The sequence below is a fragment of the Bufo gargarizans genome, chromosome 3 (assembly GCF_014858855.1).
Source record: "Bufo gargarizans isolate SCDJY-AF-19 chromosome 3, ASM1485885v1, whole genome shotgun sequence".
Classification (NCBI taxonomy): Eukaryota; Metazoa; Chordata; class Amphibia; order Anura; family Bufonidae; genus Bufo; species Bufo gargarizans.
The window spans coordinates 570,337,282-570,362,483 of NC_058082.1; the positions used below are offsets into that span (position 1 = coordinate 570,337,282).

The window sequence follows — 25,202 nt, forward strand, 5'->3', positions numbered from 1 at the left end:
AAATTAGCCTTACTCTGTGGAAATGCCATAAATATCCAGATGGAAAACCCCCATTTAACATATTAGTAAGTCTATCTACATCCTGTCACGGATGAGAGTGGAGAAAACCCTCATCCGTGCGATGTTAAAGGATAAGAAAAGCTGCTAGGCCAGGACAACAGAATCAGGGAGCAGGTCACCTCCTACAGCGTCCCTAACTCTGACCCTGACTCCTAACTGTATGAGCCAACCCAGATGGTAGGAGGGCTCATACTCAGGAACCTCGGGTCCCTACTAGCCCTCAAGAGATCCCTGAGCTAGGAGCAGGGTAAGATGACCTGTTCCTCCTAGACACGGACAAACAGGAGTCTAAACTGGCCAAGCTGCAAGGAAAGGGAAACATAAACAGCCTATGGATAACGGAAGTTGAGTGAAACGACTTCCACACCTACCTGCCACAGACACACTGACTGGAACCCGTGTTCAAATGCTAATGTCCACACAAAACATAAAAAGGACACAGCACACACACACATAAACACACAGGAACCCAGATCCATAACTGCAGTAAGGATAGACACCAAACAAACATAAAAATAACATCATGACATATAATTTATGACCACAAGGGTGGCCTTCACTGGAAGATGGTATAAGAGACCAGGAGGATGACTCCAGCATATAACAAGGCTGGAGTACCCCTCAGCTTCAGGTCTCAGCAGAGGCTAAATAGCCCAAGTAGCCACACCGACACACACTGGAAAGGGAATTAACCCTTCCAACACCAGACAGGGCAGTGAAGCCACTTAAAGGGGAAGTGCACACAAAAAACCCCGTGCACACCAAACAGACAAAGTGCACACATACAAAGACAGGTTGCCTGGTGCAACCGCATGCACTTGACAGCAAGCTGCCTAGCAATAGCTCAGGCTGCTATACTGCCAAATACATCATGTTGCCAGCGGCAACCACACGTGAGGCAACATACTTCAGCCCTCACCTGTGATTGACAACAAGACCAGACCGGAGGCAACTGCCTGCGTGTCCAGGAGTCACACTGGTCGTGACACTCCCACCCCTCAAAGCCCCCCCACCAAAAAAAAAGGGAAACTATTGAGGAACTCAAAACAGGGATGGGCGAAGGGAAAAAGTAGGGGAATCAGCGTCAGTGCATGCGAGTCTCCCCAGGACTGCTGCCAGCCCCTGGAGCAACACACAGGAACCAGGGCGCCGGCTGTCAGCCTCTGGAGAAACACACAGGAACCAGAGACCAGCAAACAAACAGCCCGGAGAGACCGCACTGAACACTGCGTCCCACTCTCAAACTCACGTTCCCACTCCAGTCGTTGCCAACAGCCACTCCTAACCAGCACACAGCCGGAACACCAACGGAATGCTGCGAGCAGACGACCAGAGATAGGAACATAGAGAGGGATAAGGGATCACCAACACGGACACAGAAAAAAATGGTGGCGGGGAATAAGCCACCAACCGTGCCGTTAACAGTGAACCCCATAACGCTCTCCCTCCGGAGAACGCGCATGCATCCCATCAGCAGATGGCGACACATGCTGCACTCTCTTTCGAAGGTCACCACGTAAGGAGCCTTTGTGGTCATACTGTCACGGATGAGAGTGAGGAAAACCCTCATCTGTGCGATGTTAAAGGATAAGGAAAGCTGCTAGGCCAGGACAACAGAATCAGGGAGCAGGTCACCTCCTACAGCGTCCCTAACTCTGACCCTGACTCCTAACTGTATGAGCCAACCCAGATGGGAGGAGGGCTCCTACTCAGGAACCTCGGGTCCCTACTAGCCCTCAAGAGATCCCTGAGCTAGGAGCAGGGTAAGACAACCTGTTCCTCCTAGACACGGACGAACAGAAGTCTAAACTGGTCAAGCTGCAAGGAAAGGGAAACATAAACAGCCCATGGATATGGCAGGTGAGTGAAATGACTTCCACACCTACCTGCCACAGACACACTGACTGGAACCCGTGTTCAAATGCTGATGTCCACACCAAACATAAAAAAGACACAGCATACACACATAAACACACAGGAAACCAGATCCATAGCTGCAGTGCGGATAGACACCACACAAACATAAAATTAACATGATGACATAAATAATTTATGACCACAAGGGTGGCCCTCACTGAAAAATGGTATAAGAGACAAGGAGGATGACTCCAGCATATAACAAGGCTGGAGTACACCTCAGCTTCAGGTCTCAGCCGAGGCTAAATAGCCCAAGTAGCCACACCCACACAGACACACACTGGAAAGGGAATTAACCCTTCCAACACCAGACAGGGTAGTGAAGCCACTTAAAGGGGAAGTGCACACACAAAACCCTGTGCACACCAAATAGACAAAGTGCACACATACAAAGACAGGTTGCCTGGTGCAACCGCATGCACTTGACAGCAAGCTGCCTAGCAACAGCTCAGGCTGCTATACTGCCAAATACATCATGTTGCCAGCGGCAACCACACGTGAGGCAACATACTTCAGCCCTCACCTGTGATTGACAACAAGACCAGACCGCAGGCAACTGCTTGCGGGTCCAGGAGTCACAACCATGACCATGGTCGTGACACATCCAGGCTGTACACACCATTGTAATTAATGGAATAAATGTATGACATGGGCAATCCTACCTCACTATAAGAGTGCATTATTCTCGTATAAAATTATTATTATTATTATGTACAGGGACACTCGCTGGTCACGAGAACAGAGGCCCCCAAATCCCATGGAGCTCCCCGTGAAATGGACTGAGTGGTTGGTCGGAATGTACGTCGACGCTCTATTCATTTCTGTTGGAGCACCTGAGATAGCCGACAGTGGTATCATGATCAGTTGGGGTCCCAGCAGAGGACTCCCACCAGTCTAATAGGTATCCCTATCCTGTGGATAGAGTACAGCTTTTTGTAACTGGAATACCCCTTTAACTGTAGTTTTAAAGTGATGTTTTCTCCATCATGGTGTACGTCTGTTGTAATTCTGATGGGAGGTGGTAGTGGGCCAGTGGCCGGACATGTGCTTGAGGATATAGTGGACTCTCTGGATTTTTGTGAGTTTTGAAGGTGGCAGTTCTGTTTTGTTGTTGTGGAAAAAACTTGAATTGCATCTTTTTATTAAAGATTTTTTTAAAGCAAACTATTTTTAAGCTTTGTTTTTTTTAACTACTACTGTACAGTCTATATTAACAGTGTGTTCTTCTTGTTATATTAGGTGACATTCCATTTTCGGACTTTAAAATGTGATAGTGATAGAACGGTTATTGACGACAGCAAAAAAGTTGGAGTTCCAATGGAAATCATTATTGGCAACATGTTCAAGCTGGAGGTATGGGAGATGCTGCTCACTTCAATGAGGATTGGAGAGGTGGCTGAATTCTGGTGTGATGTCACTGTGAGTATATTACCTCTCAGTTTTTTACGTATTTGTTACACAGCACTTTTCAGCAGATTTATGCTGCTCTAACTGGTGTCACGAAATACCGACAGACTCCCTGTTTACAATGAACAGCATCTTACTGTGAAACCGCCAGTGTTGTTATGAAAATAGACAGTCATCGGCAGAGTGTCCACTGGGCGTCTCCCATCTGGCCTCTCCCTGCCTGTCTCAGTTTGATTGACAGGTCTCTCCCTAGCATATAGCAGACCCTGGCAGACCCCTCTCCTCATGCCTGTCTCTTCTTAAATCCATATTGTCTATAAGGCACCACAGCCTTTCAGATTAAATCAGAATTAATTGTAATTAGGAAGTGTGCCAGTATTTCTTGCTGACAGGTTCCCTTTAATCACCTAACTGTTTTGCTCTAGTTCAGCTCGGCTGTGGAAAAGTACTTAACTGTTTGCCAGAGCTGAGCTCGGGCAGAAAGTGTAGGGGGGAGGAATGCTTTAGATGCTGCTATCTCCTCAATGGTAGCAGCTAGTAACATTTGACTGGTCTAGCTGCAACAGAGAAGATATCACTGTCAGAAACTGAGTCATGAGTAGAGTTGAGCGAACACCTGGATGTTCGGGTTCGAGAAGTTCGGCCGAACATCCCGGAAATGTTCGGGTTCGGGATCCGAACCCGATCCGAACTTCGTCCCGAACCCGAACCCCATTGAAGTCAATGGGGACCCGAACTTTTCGGCACTAAAAAGGCTGTAAAACAGCCCAGGAAAGAGCTAGAGGGCTGCAAAAGGCAGCAACATGTAGGTAAATCCCCTGCAAACAAATGTGGATAGGGAAATGAATTAAAATAAAAATTAAATAAATAAAAATTAACCAAAATCAATTGGAGAGAGGTTCCATAGCAGAGAATCTGGCTTCCCGTCACCCACCACTGGAACAGTCCATTCTCAGATATTTAGGCCCCGGCACCCAGGCAGAGGAGAGAGGTCCCGTAACAGAGAATCTGTCTTCATGTCAGCAGAGAATTAGTCTGCATGTCATAGCAGAGAATGAGGCTTCACGTCAGCCACCACTGCAACAGTCCATTGGCATATATTTAGGCCCAGCACCCAGGCAGAGGAGAGAGGTCCCGTAACAGACAATCTGGCTTCATGTCAGCAGAGAATCAGTCTGCATGTCATAGCAGAGAATCAGGCTTCACGTCACCCACCACTGCAACAGTCCATTGTCATAAATTTAGGCCCAGCACTAGTGTTGAGCGGCATGTCCCATATTCGAATTCGCGAAATTTTGTGAATATTCGAAAGAATATTCGTAAAATATTCGCGATTATTCAAATTCGTTATTATTTCGCATATGCGATAATTCGAATTTTCGCATCGCATAATACATATGCTATGCAAAATTCACATGTGCGCTAATGAAATCGCCTTACGAAGATTCGCAACTCAATTCAATCACTAATGTATGAATGCAATGCCCTTTGCCTCTGTTCTGGGACAAGTGTAGATATTCGCATGTGCGCTAATAAAATCGCCTTACGAAGATTCGCACCTCAATCACTTTCTAGGGAATGTGAGACTTTTGGGAATCAATCGAGATACAGTGGGGGGTGATGACAGTAGTTGACAGAGTACAGATCAATGTAATCTGTAAGGTGGAAAGTAAAATAAAAAATACGAATATTCGTAAATCGAATTTTACGAAGTTCTACGTATTCGCGAATATGGTGCTATACTATATGAATGCACAGGCCTTTGCCTCTCTGTTCTGGGGACAAGTGTAGATATTTGCATTTGCGTTAATAAAATCGCCTTACGAAGATTCGCAGCTCAATTCAATCACTAATGTATGAATGCAAAGCCCTTTGCCTCTGTTCTGGGACAAGTGTAGATATTCGCATGTGCGCTAATAAAATCGCCTTACGAAGATTCGCAACTCAATTCACTAATGTATGAATGCAAAGCCCTTTGCCTCTGTTCTGGGACGTGCCGATATTCGCATGTGCGCTAATAAAATCGCCTTACGAAGATTCGCGCCTCAATCACTTTCTAGGCAATGTGAGTAAGATCTGAGCTGTTGGACCTTTGGGAAACAATCAATTATATGTGTACTGTAATTTTGTGGGGGGGGGGGAAAAAACAAAAAACGAATATTCGTTTTTACGAATATATAGCACTATATTCGAAATATTCGCGAAATCGCGAAGTTGCGATATTCGCGAAAAAAATTTGCTTTTCGAATATTCGCGCTCAACACTACCCAGCACCCAGGCAGAGGAGAGAGGTCCCGTAACAGACAATCTGGCTTCATGTCAGCAGAGAATCAGTCTGCATGTCATAGCAGAGAATGAGGCTTCACGTCAGCCACCACTGCAACAGTCCATTGGCATATATTTAGGCCCAGCACCCAGGCAGAGGAGAGAGGTCCCGTAACAGAGAATCTGGCTTCATGTCAGCAGAGAATCAGTCTGCATGTCATAGCAGAGAATGAGGCTTCACGTCAGCCACCACTGCAACAGTCCATTGGCATATATTTAGGCCCAGCACACACACAGGCAGAGGAGAGAGGTCCCGTAACAGAGAATCTGGCTTCATGTCAGCAGAGAATCAGTCTGCATGTCATAGCAGAGAATGAGGCTTCACGTCAGCCACCACTGCAACAGTCCATTGGCATATATTTAGGCCCAGCACACACACAGGCAGAGGAGAGAGGTCCCGTAACAGAGAATCTGGCTTCATGTCAGCAGAGAATCAGTCTGCATGTCATAGCAGAGAATGAGGCTTCACGTCAGCCACCACTGCAACAGTCCATTGGCATATATTTAGGCCCAGCACACACACAGGCAGAGGAGAGAGGTCCCGTAACAGAGAATCTGGCTTCATGTCAGCAGAGAATCAGTCTGCATGTCATAGCAGAGAATGAGGCTTCACGTCAGCCACCACTGCAACAGTCCATTGGCATATATTTAGGCCCAGCACACACACAGGCAGAGGAGAGAGGTCCCGTAACAGAGAATCTGGCTTCATGTCAGCAGAGAATCAGTCTGCATGTCATAGCAGAGAATGAGGCTTCACGTCAGCCACCACTGCAACAGTCCATTGGCATATATTTAGGCCCAGCACACACACAGGCAGAGGAGAGAGGTCCCGTAACAGAGAATCTGGCTTCATGTCAGCAGAGAATCAGTCTGCATGTCATAGCAGAGAATGAGGCTTCACGTCAGCCACCACTGCAACAGTCCATTGGCATATATTTAGGCCCAGCACACACACAGGCAGAGGAGAGAGGTCCCGTAACAGAGAATCTGGCTTCATGTCAGCAGAGAATCAGTCTGCATGTCATAGCAGAGAATGAGGCTTCACGTCAGCCACCACTGCAACAGTCCATTGGCATATATTTAGGCCCAGCACACACACAGGCAGAGGAGAGAGGTCCCGTAACAGAGAATCTGTCTTCATGTCAGCAGAGAATTAGTCTGCATGTCATAGCAGAGAATGAGGCTTCACGTCAGCCCACCACTGCAACAGTCCATTGGCATATATTTAGGCCTAGCACACAGGCAGAGCAGAGAGGTCCCGTAACAGACAATCTGGCTTCATGACAGCAGAGAATCAGTCTGCATGTCATAGCAGAGAATGAGGCTTCACGTCACCCACCACTGCAACAGTCCATTGGCATATATTTAGGCCTAGCACACAGGCAGAGCAGAGAGGTCCCGTAACAGACAATCTGGCTTCATGTCAGCAGAGAATCAGTCTGCATGTCATAGCAGAGAATGAGGCTTCACGTCACCCACCACTGCAACAGTCCATTGGCATATATTTAGGCCTAGCACACAGGCAGAGCAGAGAGGTCCCGTAACAGACAATCTGGCTTCATGACAGCAGAGAATCAGTCTGCATGTCATAGCAGAGAATGAGGCTTCACGTCACCCACCACTGCAACAGTCCATTGGCATATATTTAGGCCTAGCACACAGGCAGAGCAGAGAGGTCCCGTAACAGACAATCTGGCTTCATGTCAGCAGAGAATCAGTCTGCATGTCATAGCAGAGAATGAGGCTTCACGTCACCCACCACTGCAACAGTCCATTGGCATATATTTAGGCCTAGCACACAGGCAGAGCAGAGAGGTCCCGTAACAGACAATCTGGCTTCATGTACAGCAGAGAATCAGTCTGCATGTCATAGCAGAGAATGAGGCTTCACGTCACCCACCACTGCAACAGTCCATTGGCATATATTTAGGCCTAGCACACAGGCAGAGCAGAGAGGTCCCGTAACAGACAATCTGGCTTCATGACAGCAGAGAATCAGTCTGCATGTCATAGCAGAGAATGAGGCTTCACGTCACCCACCACTGCAACAGTCCATTGGCATATATTTAGGCCTAGCACACAGGCAGAGCAGAGAGGTCCCGTAACAGACAATCTGGCTTCATGTCAGCAGAGAATCAGTCTGCATGTCATAGCAGAGAATCAGGCTTCACGTCAGCCACCACTGCAACAGTCCATTGTCATAAATTTAGGCCCAGCACCCAGGCAGAGGAGAGAGGTCCCGTAACAGACAATCTGGCTTCATGTCAGCAGAGAATTAGTCTGCATGTCATAGCAGAGAATCAGGCTTCATGTCAGCCACCACTGCAACAGTCCATTGGCATATATTTAGGCCTAGCACACAGGCAGAGGAGAGGTTCATTCAACTTTGGGTAGCCTCGCAATATAATGGTAAAATGAAAATAAAAATAGGATTGAATGAGGAAGTGCCCTGGAGTCCAATAATATATGGTTATGGGGAGGTAGTTAATGTCTAATCTGGACAAGGGACGGACAGGTCCTGTGGGATCCATGCCTGGTTCATTTTTATGAACGTCAGCTTGTCCACATTGGCTGTAGACAGGCGGCTGCGTTTGTCTGTAATGACGCCCCCTGCCGTGCTGAATACACGTTCAGACAAAACGCTGGCTGCCGGGCAGGCCAGCACCTCCAAGGCATAAAAGGCTAGCTCTGGCCACGTGGACAATTTAGAGACCCAGAAGTTGAATGGGGCCGAACCATCAGTCAGTACGTGGAGGGGTGTGCACACGTACTGTTCCACCATGTTAGTGAAATGTTGCCTCCTGCTAACACGTTGCGTATCAGGTGGTGGTGCAGTTAGCTGTGGCGTGTTGACAAAAGTTTTCCACATCTCTGCCATGCTAACCCTGCCCTCAGAGGAGCTGGCCGTGACACAGCTGCCTTGGCGACCTCTTGCTCCTCCTCTGCCTTGGCCTTGGGCTTCCACTTGTTCCCCTGTGACATTTGGGAATGCTCTCAGTAGCGCGTCTACCAACGTGCGCTTGTACTCGCGCATCTTCCTATCACGCTCCAGTGCAGGAAGTAAGGTGGGCACATTGTCTTTGTAGCGTGGATCCAGCAGGGTGGCAACCCAGTAGTCCGCACAGGTTAAAATGTGGGCAACTCTGCTGTCGTTGCGCAGGCACTGCAGCATGTAGTCGCTCATGTGTGCCAGGCTGCCCAGGGATAAGGACAAGCTGTCCTCTGTGGGAGGCGTATCGTCATCGTCCTGCCTTTCCCCCCAGCCACGCACCAGTGATGGACCCGAGCTGCGTTGGGTGCCACCCCGCTGTGACCATGCTTCATCCTCATCCTCCTCCACCTCCTCCTCATCCTCGTCCTCCTCGTCCTCCAGTAGTGGGCCCTGGCTGGCCACATTTGTACCTGGCCTCTGCTGTTGCCAAAAACCTCCCTCTGAGTCACTTCGAAGAGACTGGCCTGAAAGTGCTAAAAATGACCCCTCTTCCTCCTCCTCCTCCTCCTCCTCCTGGGCCACCTCCTCTTCCATCATCGCCCTAAGTGTTTTCTCAAGGAGACATAGAAGTGGTATTGTAACGCTGATAACGGTGTCATCGCCACTGGCCATGTTGGTGGAGTACTCGAAACAGCGCAACAGGGCACACAGGTCTCGCATGGAGGCCCAGTCATTGGTGGTGAAGTGGTGCTGTTCTGTAGTGCGACTGACCCGTGCGTGCTGCAGCTGAAACTCCACTATGGCCTGCTGCTGCTCGCACAGTCTGTCCAGCATGTGCAAGGTGGAGTTCCACCTGGTGGGCACGTCGCATATGAGGCGGTGAGCGGGAAGGCCGAAGTTACGCTGTAGCGCAGACAGGCGAGCAGCAGCAGGATGTGAACGCCGGAAGCGCGAACAGACGGCCCGCACTTTATGCAGCAGCTCTGACATGTCGGGGTAGTTGTGAATGAACTTCTGCACCACCAAATTCAGCACATGCGCCAAGCAAGGGATGTGCGTCAAATTGGCTAGTCCCAGAGCTGCAACGAGATTTCGCCCATTATCACACACCACCAGGCCGGGCTTGAGGCTCACCGGCAGCAACCACTCGTCGGTCTGTTGTTCAATACCCCGCCACAACTCCTGTGCGGTGTGGGGCCTGTCCCCCAAACATATGAGTTTCAGAATGGCCTGCTGACGTTTACCCCGGGCTGTGCTGAAGTTGGTGGTGAAGGTGTGTGGCTGACTGGATGAGCAGGTGGAAGAAGAGGAGGAGGAAGCCGAGAAGGAGGAGGTGGCAACAGGAGGCAAAGAATGTTGCCCTGCGATCCTTGGCGGCGGAAGGACGTGCGCCAAACAGCTCTCCGCCTGGGGCCCAGCTGCCACTACATTTACCCAGTGTGCAGTTAGGGAGATATAGCGTCCCTGGCCGTGCTTACTGGTCCACGTATCTGTGGTTAGGTGGACCTTGCTACAGATGGCGTTGCGCAGTGCACACTTGATTTTATCGGATACTTGGTTGTGCAGGGAAGGCACGGCTCTCTTGGAGAAGTAGTGCCGGCTGGGAACAACATACTGTGGGACAGCAAGCGACATGAGCTGTTTGAAGCTGTCTGTGTCCACCAGCCTAAATGACAGCATTTCATAGGCCAGTAGTTTAGAAATGCTGGCATTCAGGGCCAGGGATCGAGGGTGGCTAGGTGGGAATTTACGCTTTCTATCAAATGTTTGTGAGATGGAGAGCTGAACGCTGGCGTGTGACATGGTTGAGACGCTTGGTGACGGAGGTGGTGGTGGTGGTGTTGGTGGTACATCCCCTGTTTGCTGGGCGGCAGGTGCCAACGTTCCTCCAGAGGCGGAGGAAGAGGCCGAGGCGGCAGCAGCAGAATAGGCCGAGGCGGCAGCAGCAGAAGAGGTAGCAGGGGGAGCCTGAGTGACTTCCTTGGTTTTAAGGTGTTTACTCCACTGCAGTTCATGCTTTGCATGCAGGTGCCTGGTCATGCAGGTTGTGCTCAGGTTCAGAACGTTAATGCCTCGCTTCAGGCTCTGATGGCACAGCGTGCAAACCACTCGGGTCTTGTCGTCAGCACATTGTTTGAAGAAGTGCCATGCCAGGGAACTCCTTGAAGCTGCCTTTGGGGTGCTCGGTCCCAGATGGCGGCGGTCAGTAGCAGGCGGAGTCTCTTGGCGGCGGGTGTTCTGCTTTTGCCCACTGCTCCCTCTTTTGCTACGCTGTTGGCTCGGTCTCACCACTGCCTCTTCCTCCGAACTGTGAAAGTCAGTGGCACGACCTTCATTCCATGTGGGGTCTAGGACCTCATCGTCCCCTGCATCGTCTTCCACCCAGTCTTGATCCCTGACCTCCTGTTCAGTCTGCACACTGCAGAAAGACGCAGCAGTTGGCACCTGTGTTTCGTCATCATCAGAGACATGCTGAGGTGGTATTCCCATGTCCTCATCATCAGGAAACATAAGTGGTTGTGCGTCAGTGCATTCTATGTCTTTCACCGCTGGGGAAGGGCTAGGTGGATGCCCTTGGGAAACCCTGCCAGCGGAGTCTTCAAACAGCATAAGAGACTGCTGCATAACTTGAGGCTGAGACAGTTTCCCTGGTATGCATGGGGGTGATGTGACAGACTGATGGGGTTGGTTTTCAGGCGCCATCTGTGCGCTTTCTGCAGAAGACTGGGTGGGAGATAATGTGAACGTGCTGGATCCACTGTCGGCCACCCAATTGACTAATGCCTGTACCTGCTCAGGCCTTACCATCCTTAGAACGGCATTGGGCCCCACCATATATCGCTGTAAATTCTGGCGGCTACTGGGACCTGAGGTAGTTGGTACACTAGGACGTGTGGATGTGGCAGAACGGCCACGTCCTCTCCCAGCACCAGAGGGTCCACTAACACCACCACGACCATGTCCACGTCCGCGTCCCTTACTAGATGTTTTTCTCATTGTTATGGTTCACCACAACAACAAATATATTATTTGGCCCAATGTATTGTATTCAAATTCAGCGGGATATAAATTTGAGGCCTAGTATTTAGGCGCTGGGTGACCGGTATGGATTTAGTGACAGAATTAGACTTGGAAATGCACAGAAGCGTGTGTGTGTGAAGTTATTCTGAATGACCCAATGTGCACCTTGAATATTATATACCCTTTTAGGGATAGATTTCAAATAGCTCTGATATAGCAGAAACCACTAAATTATGAAATTGCTAAATTGGGAATTGTATTTCAACCCAGAACAAAAAATGTGCTTTGACGGACACTAAATAACTTTCCCAGCCACAACAGGACAGCGTTAACGAGAGATTTAGCAGGATATAAATTTGAGGCCTAGTATTTAGGCGCTGGGTGACAGGTATGGGTTTAGTGACAGAATTAGACTTGGAAATACACAGTAGCGGGTGTGTGTGAAGTTATTCTGAATGACCCAATGTGCACCTTGAATATTATATACCCTTTTAGGGATAGATTTCAAATAGCTCTGATATAGCAGAAACCACTAAATTATGAAATTGCTAAATTGGGAATTGTATTTCAACCCAGAACAAAAAATGTGCTTTGACGGACACTAAATAACTTTCCCAGCCACAACAGGACAGCGTTAACGAGAGATTTAGCAGGATATAAATTTGAGGCCTAGTATTTAGGCGCTGGGTGACAGGTATGGGTTTAGTGACAGAATTAGACTTGGAAATACACAGTAGCGGGTGTGTGTGAAGTTATTCTGAATGACCCAATGTGCACCTTGAATATTATATACCCTTTTAGGGATAGATTTCAAATAGCTCTGATATAGCAGAAACCACTAAATTATGAAATTGCTAAATTGGGAATTGTATTTCAACCCAGAACAAAAAATGTGCTTTGACGGACACTAAATAACTTTCCCAGCCACAACAGGACAGCGTTAACGAGAGATTTAGCAGGATATAAATTTGAGGCCTAGTATTTAGGCGCTGGGTGACAGGTATGGGTTTAGTGACAGAATTAGACTTGGAAATACACAGTAGCGGGTGTGTGTGAAGTTATTCTGAATGACCCAATGTGCACCTTGAATATTATATACCCTTTTAGGGATAGATTTCAAATAGCTCTGATATAGCAGAAACCACTAAATTATGAAATTGCTAAATTGGGAATTGTATTTCAACCCAGAACAAAAAATGTGCTTGACGGACACTAAATAACTCTCCCAGCTACAACAGGACAGCGTTAACGAGAGATTTAGCAGGATATAAATTTGAGGCCTAGTATTTAGGCGCTGGGTGACAGGTATGGGTTTAGTGACAGAATTAGACTTGGAAATACACAGTAGCGGGTGTGTGTGAAGTTATTCTGAATGACCCAATGTGCACCTTGAATATTATATACCCTTTTAGGGATAGATTTCAAATAGCTCTGATATAGCAGAAACCACTAAATTATGAAATTGCTAAATTGGGAATTGTATTTCAACCCAGAACAAGAAATGTGCTTGAACGGACACTAAATAACTCGCCCAGCTACAGCACTAAGGACAGATTTAGCTGGATATAAATTTGAGGCCTAGTATTTAGGCGCTGGGTGACAGGTATGGGTTTAGTGACAGAATTAGACTTGGAAATACACAGTAGCGGGTGTGTGTGAAGTTATTCTGAATGACCCAATGTGCACCTTGAATATTATATACCCTTTTAGGGATAGATTTCAAATAGCTCTGATATAGCAGAAACCACTAAATTATGAAATTGCTAAATTGGGAATTGTATTTCAACCCAGAACAAGAAATGTGCTTGAACGGACACTAAATAACTCGCCCAGCTACAGCACTAAGGACAGATTTAGCTGGATATAAATTTGAGGCCTAGTATTTAGGCGCTGGGTGACAGGTATGGGTTTAGTGACAGAATTAGACTTGGAAATGCACAGTAGCGGGTGTGTGAAGTTATTCTGAATGTCCCTATGTGCACCTTCAATATGATCTACCCTTTTAGGGATAGATTTCAAATAGCTCTGATATAGCAGAAACCACTAAATTATGAAATTGCTAAATTGGGAATTGTATTTCAACCCAGAACAAGAAATGTGCTTGAACGGACACTAAATAACTCGCCCAGCTACAGCACTAACGACAGATTTAGCTGGATATAAATTTGAGGCCTAGTATTTAGGCGCTGGGTGACAGGTATGGGTTTAGTGACAGAATTAGACTTGGAAATGCACAGTAGCGGGTGTGTGTGAAGTTATTCTGAATGACCCTATGTGCACCTTGAATATTATATACCCTTTTAGGGATAGATTTCAAATAGCTCTGATACAGCAGAAACCACTAAATTTTTAAATTGCTAAATTGGGAATTGTATTTCAACCCAGAACAAAAAATGTGCTTTGACGGACACTAAATAACTTTCCCAGCCACAACAGGACAGCGGTAACGAGAGATTTAGCGGGATATAAATTTGAGGCCTAGTATTTAGGCGCTGGGTGACCGGTATGGATTTAGTGACAGAATTAGACTGGGATATGGCCAAAAAATAACCACACTATTGCTGGTTAAATGCACTTGGTGATGGGCGCAGCTTGCCCCTGATGTAGTATATGGCCAAAAAATGAACAGACTATTGCTGGTTAAATGCACTTGGTGACGGGCGCAGCTTGCCCCTGATTTAGTATATGGCCAAAAAATGAACAGACTATTGCTGGTTAAATGCACTTGGTGTGATAGCTTGACCAACCACACTACTGAGGGTTAAATGCACTTGGTGACGGGCGCAGCTTGCCCCTGATGTAGTATATGGCCAAAAAATAAACAGACTATTGCTGGTTAAATGCACTTGGTGTGACAGCTTCACCCTGATGTAGGCTTTAGCCAAAAAACAAACGCACCATTGAGGGTTAAATGCACTTGGTGACAGGCGCAGCTTGCCCCTGATGTAGTATATGGCCAAAAAATAAACAGACTATTGCTGGTTAAATGCACTTGGTGTGACAGCTTCACCCTGATGTAGGCTTTAGCCAAAAAACAACCACACCATTGAGGGTTAAATGCACTTGGTCGCAGCTTGTGCTGGCGCACCACAAGACACAAAATGGCCGCCGATCACCCCAGAAAAATGTGACTGACAAACGGTCTGGGCAGCCTAAAAACAGTGAGCAATTGAGGATCAGCAGCTCAATGATCCACAGCTGCAGATCGATCAGTTAATCAAGTCCTTTGGAGGAGTTAATCTGCCTAATCTCGCCCTACTGTCGCAGCCGCAACCTCTCCCTACGCTAATCAGAGCAGAGTGACGGGCGGCGCTATGTGACTCCAGCTTAAATAGAGGCTGGGTCACATGGTGCTCTGGCCAATCACAGCCATGCCAATAGTAGGCATGGCTGTGATGGCCTCTTGGGGCAAGTAGTATGACGCTTGTTGATTGGCTGCTTTGCAGCCTTTCAAAAAGCGCCAAGAAAGCGTCACAAAAGCGCGAAGAAAGCGACGAACACCGAACCCGAACCCGGACTTTTACGAAAATGTCCGGGTTCGGGTCCGTGTCACGGACACCCCAAAATTCGGTACGAACCCGAACTATACAGTTCGAGTTCGCTCATCCCTAGTCATGAGTAATCTGGTATAAAACCTGCTTTTACTTTCACTTTCAGCTGCATTCACTGCATCCCGATTTCTATCAGTGATATCTTTACTTGTACTGAACATATTGCTGTCATTCTGGTATTGTCTGAAAGCTTGGAATACCAGCTTTCAAATTATACAAATCCATATCTCTAAAGCTTAGGAGGAAAGAAAAAATAATAAAATATACAGAAATGTGGTATTATCATCACTGTAGTGACCCACATAATATTTGTTATATTTGCCACACAGTGAACGTCATAAATAATGTATATGGATATATATGTATATTATTTGTCAGATATTTAGAGAAATCTTTATTACTATTCATTTGGAGTGACGTAACTCCAAAATATATATCCTTAAAATTCCTTTAAAAATAAAATATTTACACATAAATAAATTCCACAAAATAATGTAAAATTTGCAATCTTTTATCTTTCCCCTAAAAATAAAATGCAAAGAGATATTATATATATATATATATATATATATATATATATATATATGCATTTACACAGTCAGGTCCATAAATATTGGGACATCAACACAATTCTAACATTTTTTGCTCTATACACCACCACAATGGATTCAAAATGAAACGAACAAGATGTGCTTTAACTGCAGACTGTCAGCTTTAATTTGAGGGTATTTACATCCAAATCAGGTAAACAGTGTAGGAATTACAACAGTTTACATATGTGCCTCCTACTTGTTAAGGGACCAAAAGTAATGGGACATAATAATAATCATAAATCAAACTTTCACTTTTTAATACTTGGTTGCAAATCCTTGGCAGTCAATTACAGCCTGCAGCCTGGAACGCATTGACATCACCAGATGCTGGGTTTCATTCCTGGTGATGCTCTGCCAGGCCTCTACTGAAACTGTTTTCAGTTCCTACTTGTTCTTGGGGCATTTTCCCTTCAGTTTTGTCTTCAGCAAGTGAAATGCATGCTCAATCAGATTCAGGTCAGGTGATTGACTTGGCCATTGCATAACATTCCACTTCTTTCCCTTAAAAACTCTTTGGTTGCTTTTGCAGTATGCTTTGAGTCATTGTCCATCTGCACTGTGAAGCGCCGTCCAATGAGTTCTGAAGAATTTGGCTGAATATGAGCAGATAATATTGCCCAAAACACTTCAGAATTCATCCTGCTGCTTTTGTTAGAAGTCACATCATCAATAAATAAAAAAGAACCAGTTCCATTGGCAGCCATACATGCCCACGCCATGACACTACCATCACCATGCTTCACTGATGAGGTGGTATGCTTAGGATCATGAGCAGTTCCTTTCCTTCTCCATACTCTTCTCTTCCCATCACTCTGGTACAAGTTGATCTTGGTCTCATCTGTCCATAGGATGTTGTTCCAGAACTGTGAAGGCTTTTTTAGATGTCGTTTGGCAAACTATAATCTGTGGTTCAAGAAGACTTCACTCTGGTGAAGTCTTCTCTTGATTGTTGACTTTGACACACGTACAGCTACCTCCCGGAGAGTGTTCTTGATCTGGCCAACTGTCATGAAGGGTGTTTTCTTCACCAGGGAAAGAATTCTTCGGTCATCCACCAGAGTTGTTTCCCTTGGTATTCCGGGTCTTTTGGTGTTGCTGAGCTCACCAGTGCATTCCTTCTTTTTAGGAATGTTCCAAACAGTTGTTTTGGCCACACCTAATGTTTTTGCTATCTCTTTGATGGGTTTGTTTTTATTAGGAAAGTTATAACTTCTTTACAAGAATGCAAATTTGAACCCTTTATAAAGTATGCAAGTCAAGTTGTCACGGACGGTGTACAGGAAACAAGGCAAAGCAACATGTATAAACGACTCGCTGGATCCCAAAACTAAGGAACCAAGGGAGACCCCTGCAGAAGACCTGGCACTTTCCCTGGCTGCTCAGCCTATGCAAAGATCCGAATGGTGGAGGTTTTCATATCCACGAACCTTGACTATAAAGCCCTGAGCACCCTACAATAATGAGGGGACACGACCACCGGCTCCCTACACAAGATACGGAGGGAGTCAGGGTCACCTGGGATCCAGCAAACAGAAAATAACAGATAAAGGTACAACACTTAGCTTTGAAGCAAACAGGAGGACAGAGTCAGCGAGCACACACACTCCAGGAAGTAGTATAAGCCGCCCAGAAAAGCCTTCTGGGGAAGAATTTAAAGGGAAGCAATTAGTCCAACACATGACAGCTGAGAGAGGCTAACGAGAGGAGGAGCTGAATACCACAACACAGAAACTCAAGGAGGAGGTTCTGAAAGGCCTCTGTCAGAGCTTCTCAGCTGTCTGGTTGTGACAGTACCCCTCCCTCTACGAGTGGACTCCGGACACTCAGAACCCACCTTCTCAGGATGGGACCTATGGAAAGCCCTGATGAGACGAGAGGCTTTAATGTCCGTCACTGGGACCCACATCCTCTCCTCAGGACCATACCCCTCCCAGTGAACAAGGTACTGAAGAGAACCGCGGACAAGACGAGAATCCACAATCCTAGAGACCTGAAATTCAAGATTCCCATCAACCATAATCGGAGGAGGAGGCAAAGGCGAGGGTACAATGGGTTGAACATAAGGTTTCAATAAGGACTTATGAAAAACATTATGGATCTTCCAAGTCTGAGGAAGATCAAGACGGTATGCAACAGGATTGATGACAGACAGGATTTTGTAAGGCCCAATAAACCTAGGACCCAACTTCCAGGAGGGAACCTTCAATTTGATATTCTTGGTAGACAACCACACCAGATCACCAACATTCAGGTCCGGACCAAGCACACGTCTCTTATCAGCCACACGCTTATATCTCTCACTCATGCTCTTTAGATTATCTTGAATCTTTTGCCAAATAGATGACAAAGACGAGGAGAATCTGTCCTCATCAGGTAAACCAGAAGACCCCTCTCCCGAGAAAGTCCCAAACTGTGGATGAAACCCATATGCACCAAAAAATGGTGACTTATCAGAGGACTCCTGACGACGGTTATTTAAAGCAAACTCAGCAAGGGACAAAAAAGAACACCAATCCTCTTGATTCTCCGCCACAAAACAACGCAGATATGTCTCCAGATTCTGATTGACGCGCTCTGTCTGGCCATTCGACTGCGGGTGGAAAGCAGAAGAGAATGACAACCGAACCCCCAAGCGAGAACAGAAAGCCTTCCAGAATCTGGAAACAAACTGCGTGCCCCTATCAGAGACTATGTCTGAAGGAATACCGTGCAATTTGACAATGTGATCAACAAATGCCTGCGCCAGCGTCTTAGCATTGGGCAAACCAGGAAAAGGGATGAAATGCACCATTTTGCTAAAACGGTCCACCACCACCAGAATCACAGTCTTCCCCGAGGATCGAGGTAGGTCCGTTATGAAGTCCATGGACAGATGTGTCCAAGGACGGGAAGGAATGGGTAAGGGAAGGAGAGGACCTGATGGCCGTGAATGAGGGACTTTGGCACGAGCGCAAGTCTCGCAGGCTGCCACAAAACCCTCAACCGACTTACGAAGCGCAGGCCACCAGAATCTCCGAGCGATGAGATCCAGTGTGGCTCTTACCCCCGGGTGCCCAGCAAGGACCGTATCGTGGTGTTCTTTAAAAATCTTGTGTCTTAAAGCGAGAGGCACAAACAACCTCCCAGGAGAACAAAGATCAGGAGCCTCTGACTGGGCTGCCTGCACCTCTGCCTCCAATTCAGGAAAAAGAGCAGAGACCACCACACCTTCAGCCAAAATGGGACCCGGGTCTTCAAAATTCCCGCCTCCCGGAAAACAACGTGACAGGGCATCTGCCTTCACATTCTTAACTCCAGGGCGGAACGTGACAACAAAATTAAACCTAGAAAAGAACAACGACCATCTGGCCTGTCTCGGGTTCAGACGCTTGGCTGACTCCAAGTAGGCCAGATTTTTATGGTCAGTAAATACGGTAATAGGGTGTCTGGCTCCCTCTAGCTAATGGCGCCATTCCTCAAAAGCCAACTTGATGGCCAACAATTCCCTATCTCCCACATCGTAATTTCTCTCTGCGGAGGAGAGTTTTCTTGAGAAAAAGGCACACGGTCGCCAATTGGCAGGAGAGGAACCCTGAGACAAGACCGCCCCCACACCCACCTCAGAAGCATCAACCTCAACTATGAAGGGTAAAGAAACATCAGGTTGCACCAAGATGGGAGCGGAAGCAAAACTCTCATTGATATCAGAAAAAGCCTTACGCGCCTCTACTGACCAAGAAGAAAAATCTACCCCCTTTCTGGTCATATCAGTGAGTGGTTTAACAATAGAAGAATAATTCAAAATGAACTTCCTGTAATAATTGGCAAAGCCCAAAAAACGCATCAGCGCCTTTTGATTCTCAGGAAGCTCCCACTCAAGCACAGCGCGGACCTTCTCGGGGTCCATGCGAAAACCAGAAGCGGAGAGAAGAAACCCCAGAAATTGAATTTCTGGAAACGCAAACACACATTTTTCCAGTTTCGCATATAATTTATTCTCCCGCAGGATGAGCAAGACCTGACGTAAATGTTCCTTATGAGTTTTGAAATCGGGAGAAAAAATCAAAATGTCATCCAAATACACCAATACAAATTTTCCCATCAAATGATAAAAAATGCTGTTCACGAAATGCTGAAAAACGGCTGGGGCATTCATCAAACCAAAAGGCATAACCAAGTTTTCAAAATGGCCCTCAGGGGTATTGAAGGCCGTCTTCCATTCGTCCCCTTCTCTGACCCTGACCAGGTTGTATGCCCCTCTTAAATCTAATTTGGAAAAGACTTTAGCCCCAACAACCTGGTTAAATAGGTCCGGGATCAGAGGAAGCGGATAAGGGTCACGAATAGTGATATTGTTCAGCTCCCTGAAATCCAGACAAGGTCTTAAAGAACCATCTTTTTTCTTAACAAAGAAAAAACCAGCGGCAACAGGTGACTTCGAGGGTCGTATGTGTCCCTTTCTCAGACTCTCAGAGATATAAGCACGCATAGCGATCCTCTCAGGTTGGGAAAGATTGTATAAACGAGATTTAGGCAGCTTGGCGTCTGGGATGAGATTAATAGGGCAATCGTACTCCCTGTGCGGGGGCAAATCCTGAACTCCACTCTCAGAGAAGACATCCGAAAATTCAGAGAGAAAAGATGGTACAGTCTTAGTAGCAACCTCAGAAACAGATGTCATGAGGCAATTCTCTCTGCAAAAGTCACTCCAACCATTTATTTGCCTCGCTTGCCAATCAATGGTGGGGTTATGCTTAGTGAGCCAGGGCAGCCCCAACACCAGAGGGGTGGGTAAACCGCTAAGGACGAAACATGACACATCCTCAACATGAGCATCACTCACAATTAAACGGATATTGTGAACTATGCCCTTTAATGATTTTTGAGAAAGTGGAGCGGAATCGATAGCAAAAACAGGAATATCCTTTCCCAAAGTACGCACCTGGAAACCATGAGTTATCGCAAATTGATTATCAATGAGATTAACCGCTGCTCCACTATCCACAAAAATCTCACAAAAAATGTTCTTGCTCTCTAGCGCCACCCTAGCCGGCAGGACAAAACGGGAACTACAAGCAAATGGAAAACCTTCAATTTCCGCCTCAACCCTGTCAATAGTAACAGACGGAACATTTTTAAAAGATTTTTTCCTGTTTGTTTCTTTATTACTCCCAGAAAACTGCCTGAATCTCCTAGAGGGACAAATATTTGCCAAATGATTTATACCTCCACAACAAAAACAAACCCTCCCATGCGGGCTGAATCTTCTATTGTCAGAAGCAATCAACCCCAGCTGCATGGGCTCCTGCTCAGAAGGGGCTGACGGCGACTGAGACCCCTGCGCACAGAACGGGACCGCTGCACTGTCCTGGGACTGAGTATGACAGTAAGGGGACATCTCTCCTCTCTCTCTAAGACGCCTGTCAATATGAACAGCCTGAGACATAGCAGAGTCCAAAGAAATAGGCCTCTCATGAAAGGCAAATGCATCTTTCAACCCCTCTGAAAGACCATGGCAAAATTGACTTCGGAGCGCAGCATCATTCCAACCAGTATCAACTGCCCATCTCCGAAATTCTGAGCAGTATATTTCTGCGGATTGTTTACCCTGGCATAATAGACGTAGTTTAGACTCAGCCAGAGCAATACGATCCGGATCATCATATATCTGACCCAGGGCTAAAAAGAATTCATCCACTGAACGGAGAGGCCGTGCCCCCTCCGGCAGCGAAAAGGCCCAGGACTGAGCGTTACCTCTGAGCAGCGATATAATGATCCCCACCCTCCGTTCCTCATCACCAGAGGAGTGGGGAAGAAGGCGAAAATGGAGTTTGCAAGCCTCTCTAAAACGCACAAAATTCTCACTACCCCCGGAGAACGTATCCGGGAGCGAGATCTTAGGCTCAGAACAAACTCCATGAACGCAAGCTGAACCGGTCACTTGAAGCTGAGAAAAAGTCTTACGGAGATCAGCTACCTCCAATGAAAGACCCTTGAGGCGTTCAGCCAAAAGTGAAACCGGATCCATGCTTGAGACGGTTATGGCGGCTTATAATGTCACGGACGGTGTACAGGAAACAAGGCAAAGCAACATGTATAAACGACTCGCTGGATCCCAAAACTAAGGAACCAAGGGAGACCCCTGCAGAAGACCTGGCACTTTCCCTGGCTGCTCAGCCTATGCAAAGATCCGAATGGTGGAGGTTTGCATATCCACGAACCTTGACTATAAAGCCCTGAGCACCCTACAATAGTGAGGGGACACGACCACTGGCTCCCTACACAAGATACGGAGGGAGTCAGGGTCACCTGGGATCCAGCAAACAGAAAATAACAGATAAAGGTACAACACTTAGCTTTGAAGCAAACAGGAGGACAGAGTCAGCGAGCACACACACTCCAGGAAGTAGTATAAGCCGCCCAGAAAAGCCTTCTGGGGAAGAATTTAAAGGGAAGCAATTAGTCCAACACATGACAGCTGAGAGAGGCTAACGAGAGGAGGAGCTGAATACCACAACACAGAAACCCAAGGAGGAGGTTCTGAAAGGCCTCTGTCAGAGCTTCTCAGCTGTCTGGTTGTGACACAAGTATAGGGTACCGGTCCATAAAAGAGATACAGTACGTGTATCAAAAAGCTCAAGAGAGCCCGTCTCTTCTGAAGAAATGCTAAATTGATGTACCCTAGAAAAGAGCAGGTTTGCATAGGATCTGATATCTTTATATAAAGCATATAAATAGTCCCTATAATAGCCTATTCAATAAATTATCTATTTCATGGACCCAAAATAAAACCCAACATCACAGCTATTACTGATTTACAAAGTAGTAATGTCTGAAAGTGTAGATAGCTTTAAGAAGGGTAGCTGTCTTCCTTGTAAAACACAATCTAGTGGGTTACTGTGAAACCCTCGCTGGCATTCTCATCTCCTTAATTAAAACACCATTTTCCTATAGACTCTTGATAAAGTCATAAAACGAGAGGTTCACTTATCTTTTCTACCTGCATTTTGGATGTTTATGATGTTTGACTTGATTCTTGGGATCTGTTGGCAGCATGAAGGAATGAAGGAATATTTTCCACTGGTGCCCTATGTTGTACCTTCTGTTGCCTTCTCATATGGTGTACTGTCATACAGTGTACAAATACCCATACCAAACAGTTCCTAAGCATAAGCGCCATATAGTATGGCGTCTAACTAACTGTGTCATCTGGTAAAGCAGCTCTGTAATAAAGCAATTTAATGAAAGTGCTATCAAATGTCTAAATAATACTGCTAAACAAATACCATCATTATCATTGTCACAAGCCCCAGAAGCCAGGCTATCTCAGGGGCTACCTTCAGCAAGGGCTTCTGATGTCCCGTAACCATACACACCACACACAGCCTTTGGTTTGCCCTGCCTACATAAAGGGAATTCATGTAGAGTATTAGAGTATTGAAGGTTGGTTAAAGTCTTAAATCGTTGCAAGCATGGACAGGGTGCAGACTTTTGGTCCAGACTTTCACCTACCTTCTGCATACTTGCCATTATTCTGATTGCTAAATTTGGGGTATTTAATGCCTCTTAATAAATTAGGTGCATCTCTGGCACTCTGTGCATCATAAACTCAAATCTACGCCAGCTAGGGGCTGGCGTAGACTTCAGTTATAACTTACGCCAGTTTCTGGGCTAAGTTATAGTAAATCTGGGGCACCACAACAGACTCTGTCCCTCTTGCTAAGCCCCAGTCCCTTTCTTGCCACTGTAGAAAAGAAGCTCGAAAAGTCTTAAAATATGACGCAAATGGGGTGTATTATTGGCAATAAATAGATTAATAAATCTCCCCCCTTGTGCCTCCCAGAATGGATCGTCTACTTAGTCAACAGCTATCATTATAGTAATTACTGTCGCCAATAAGAATGTTGTGTGAAGAATTCTGATTCTGTTCAGTTCCTGTTTTTTTTTTTTTACCATTTTACCCCCCACCACCTTCCCATTGTAAATTTTAGGTATCTGAAAAGTTCAGCACCAGCCAGCAGTTCATATAAAGTGCAGATCCCATTATATGAAATGTACAGTTTTTAAAGGTCACCAATCGAATAATATTTCTGGGCATTTGTTGGCTGCCATACGTAAATATAAAGAAGATTGCTTCCTTTTAGACAGAGTGCCTGAAGTGCACAGTAAGTGGTATCACAAAGAGTTGGAAAGCCTTTTACTGAAGCTTGCAGTTACTTACTCTAAGTAAAATACTAACATAATATAAAAAAAAACAGGATGAACATACTCAAAAAGACCTGATAAAATGGTGATATCACTGAAGATGAAAAAGGCTTGGAAATAAGAAAAGTCTTTTAGAATAGAAGAAGTTCTGGAAAAAGTTATTCTCTACGGACACAGTATGCACTAATCTTGTTTTATAAGCTTGTAGAGATCAGAAAGATTATGCTAGACTGTATAGAGATGTTGATGGCTTTTATCCTCTATCTATACTGTCACATCTTGTAAAAATAACTTTATTGGTATTAACCCCTTACAGGAAATCTGTCACATGGATTATGTCTAATAAAGTAAAAGTATTCCGATGTAGAACATAACAGTAAGGTGCCCAGAGGGGCGTTATCTTCTTTCAGTGGTGCCCAGGAATGCCCCCATCCAGTGCTAAGGCCCACCCATCAGCAGAGCACAAGCATGCCTCTCCTTGGTCGAGACTCCAAATCCCCATCAGTGCCCATGTCGCCCGTCCCCCGCTACGTCACTGAAGCAAGGTAACGCCGGCCACACTTGCCTTCAGCTTCACATAGAAATATCGTGCAGGCACAGTAACGAAGACTGCCTGTGTGCTTCATGTCCTGCTGAGGGCATCAGCCTCAAATGAGACACTGGGCATGCACCTGCGCGAGATTTCTCTGCGAAGCTGAAGGGAAGTGTGGACTGCGTTACCTCGAGTCATTGACGTAGCGGGGGAGGGATCGGCAGCGGCGCTGATGGGGATGTGGAGTCTCAGCCCAGGAGAGGCATTCTTGGGCTCTGCTGGAGGGCTGGCCTAGGCACTGGATGGGGGCGTTCCTGGACAGCGTTGAAAGAAAATAACGTACCTCTGGGCACCTTACTGCCTAATTTGCATATCATACAAAGATGATTTTCACAAGATAGAAAACAAGAAACGCCGAATGGAAAGTACATCAGGGAAGGAGGTGTTATGTTCTACATGGGAATAGTTTTGCTTTATTAGTGATAATCCATGTGACAGATTTCCTTTCACGCATAATGCCTGTGTACGGCATTGTACATGTACAGCATAATGCGCCCGCATTTGTATAGCGCTCTGTAGGGGTGAGGAAATTGCGCTTCGGATCCAAGATCCGAAGTCAATTAGTTCCCCAAGTTCATTCTAATGTGTCTCCGCACAGCATTAAACTGTATGCGCTGTGT

General features: G+C 46.3%; 1 protein-coding gene across 2 annotated transcripts in view; it reads left to right on the forward strand.

Moving 5' to 3' along the window:
• LOC122932884 (aryl-hydrocarbon-interacting protein-like 1) overlaps positions 1-25,202 on the forward strand; it is a 107,301-nt gene that overhangs the window by 13,980 nt on the left and 68,119 nt on the right. The window contains exon 2 of one of the 2 annotated variants that reach the window (XM_044287542.1): positions 3,217-3,396. In XM_044287542.1, coding sequence (XP_044143477.1) covers positions 3,217-3,396 — 180 coding nt within the window. The remainder of the gene's footprint in view (positions 1-3,216; positions 3,397-25,202) is intronic. The other variant, XM_044287543.1, reaches the window with a different exon arrangement.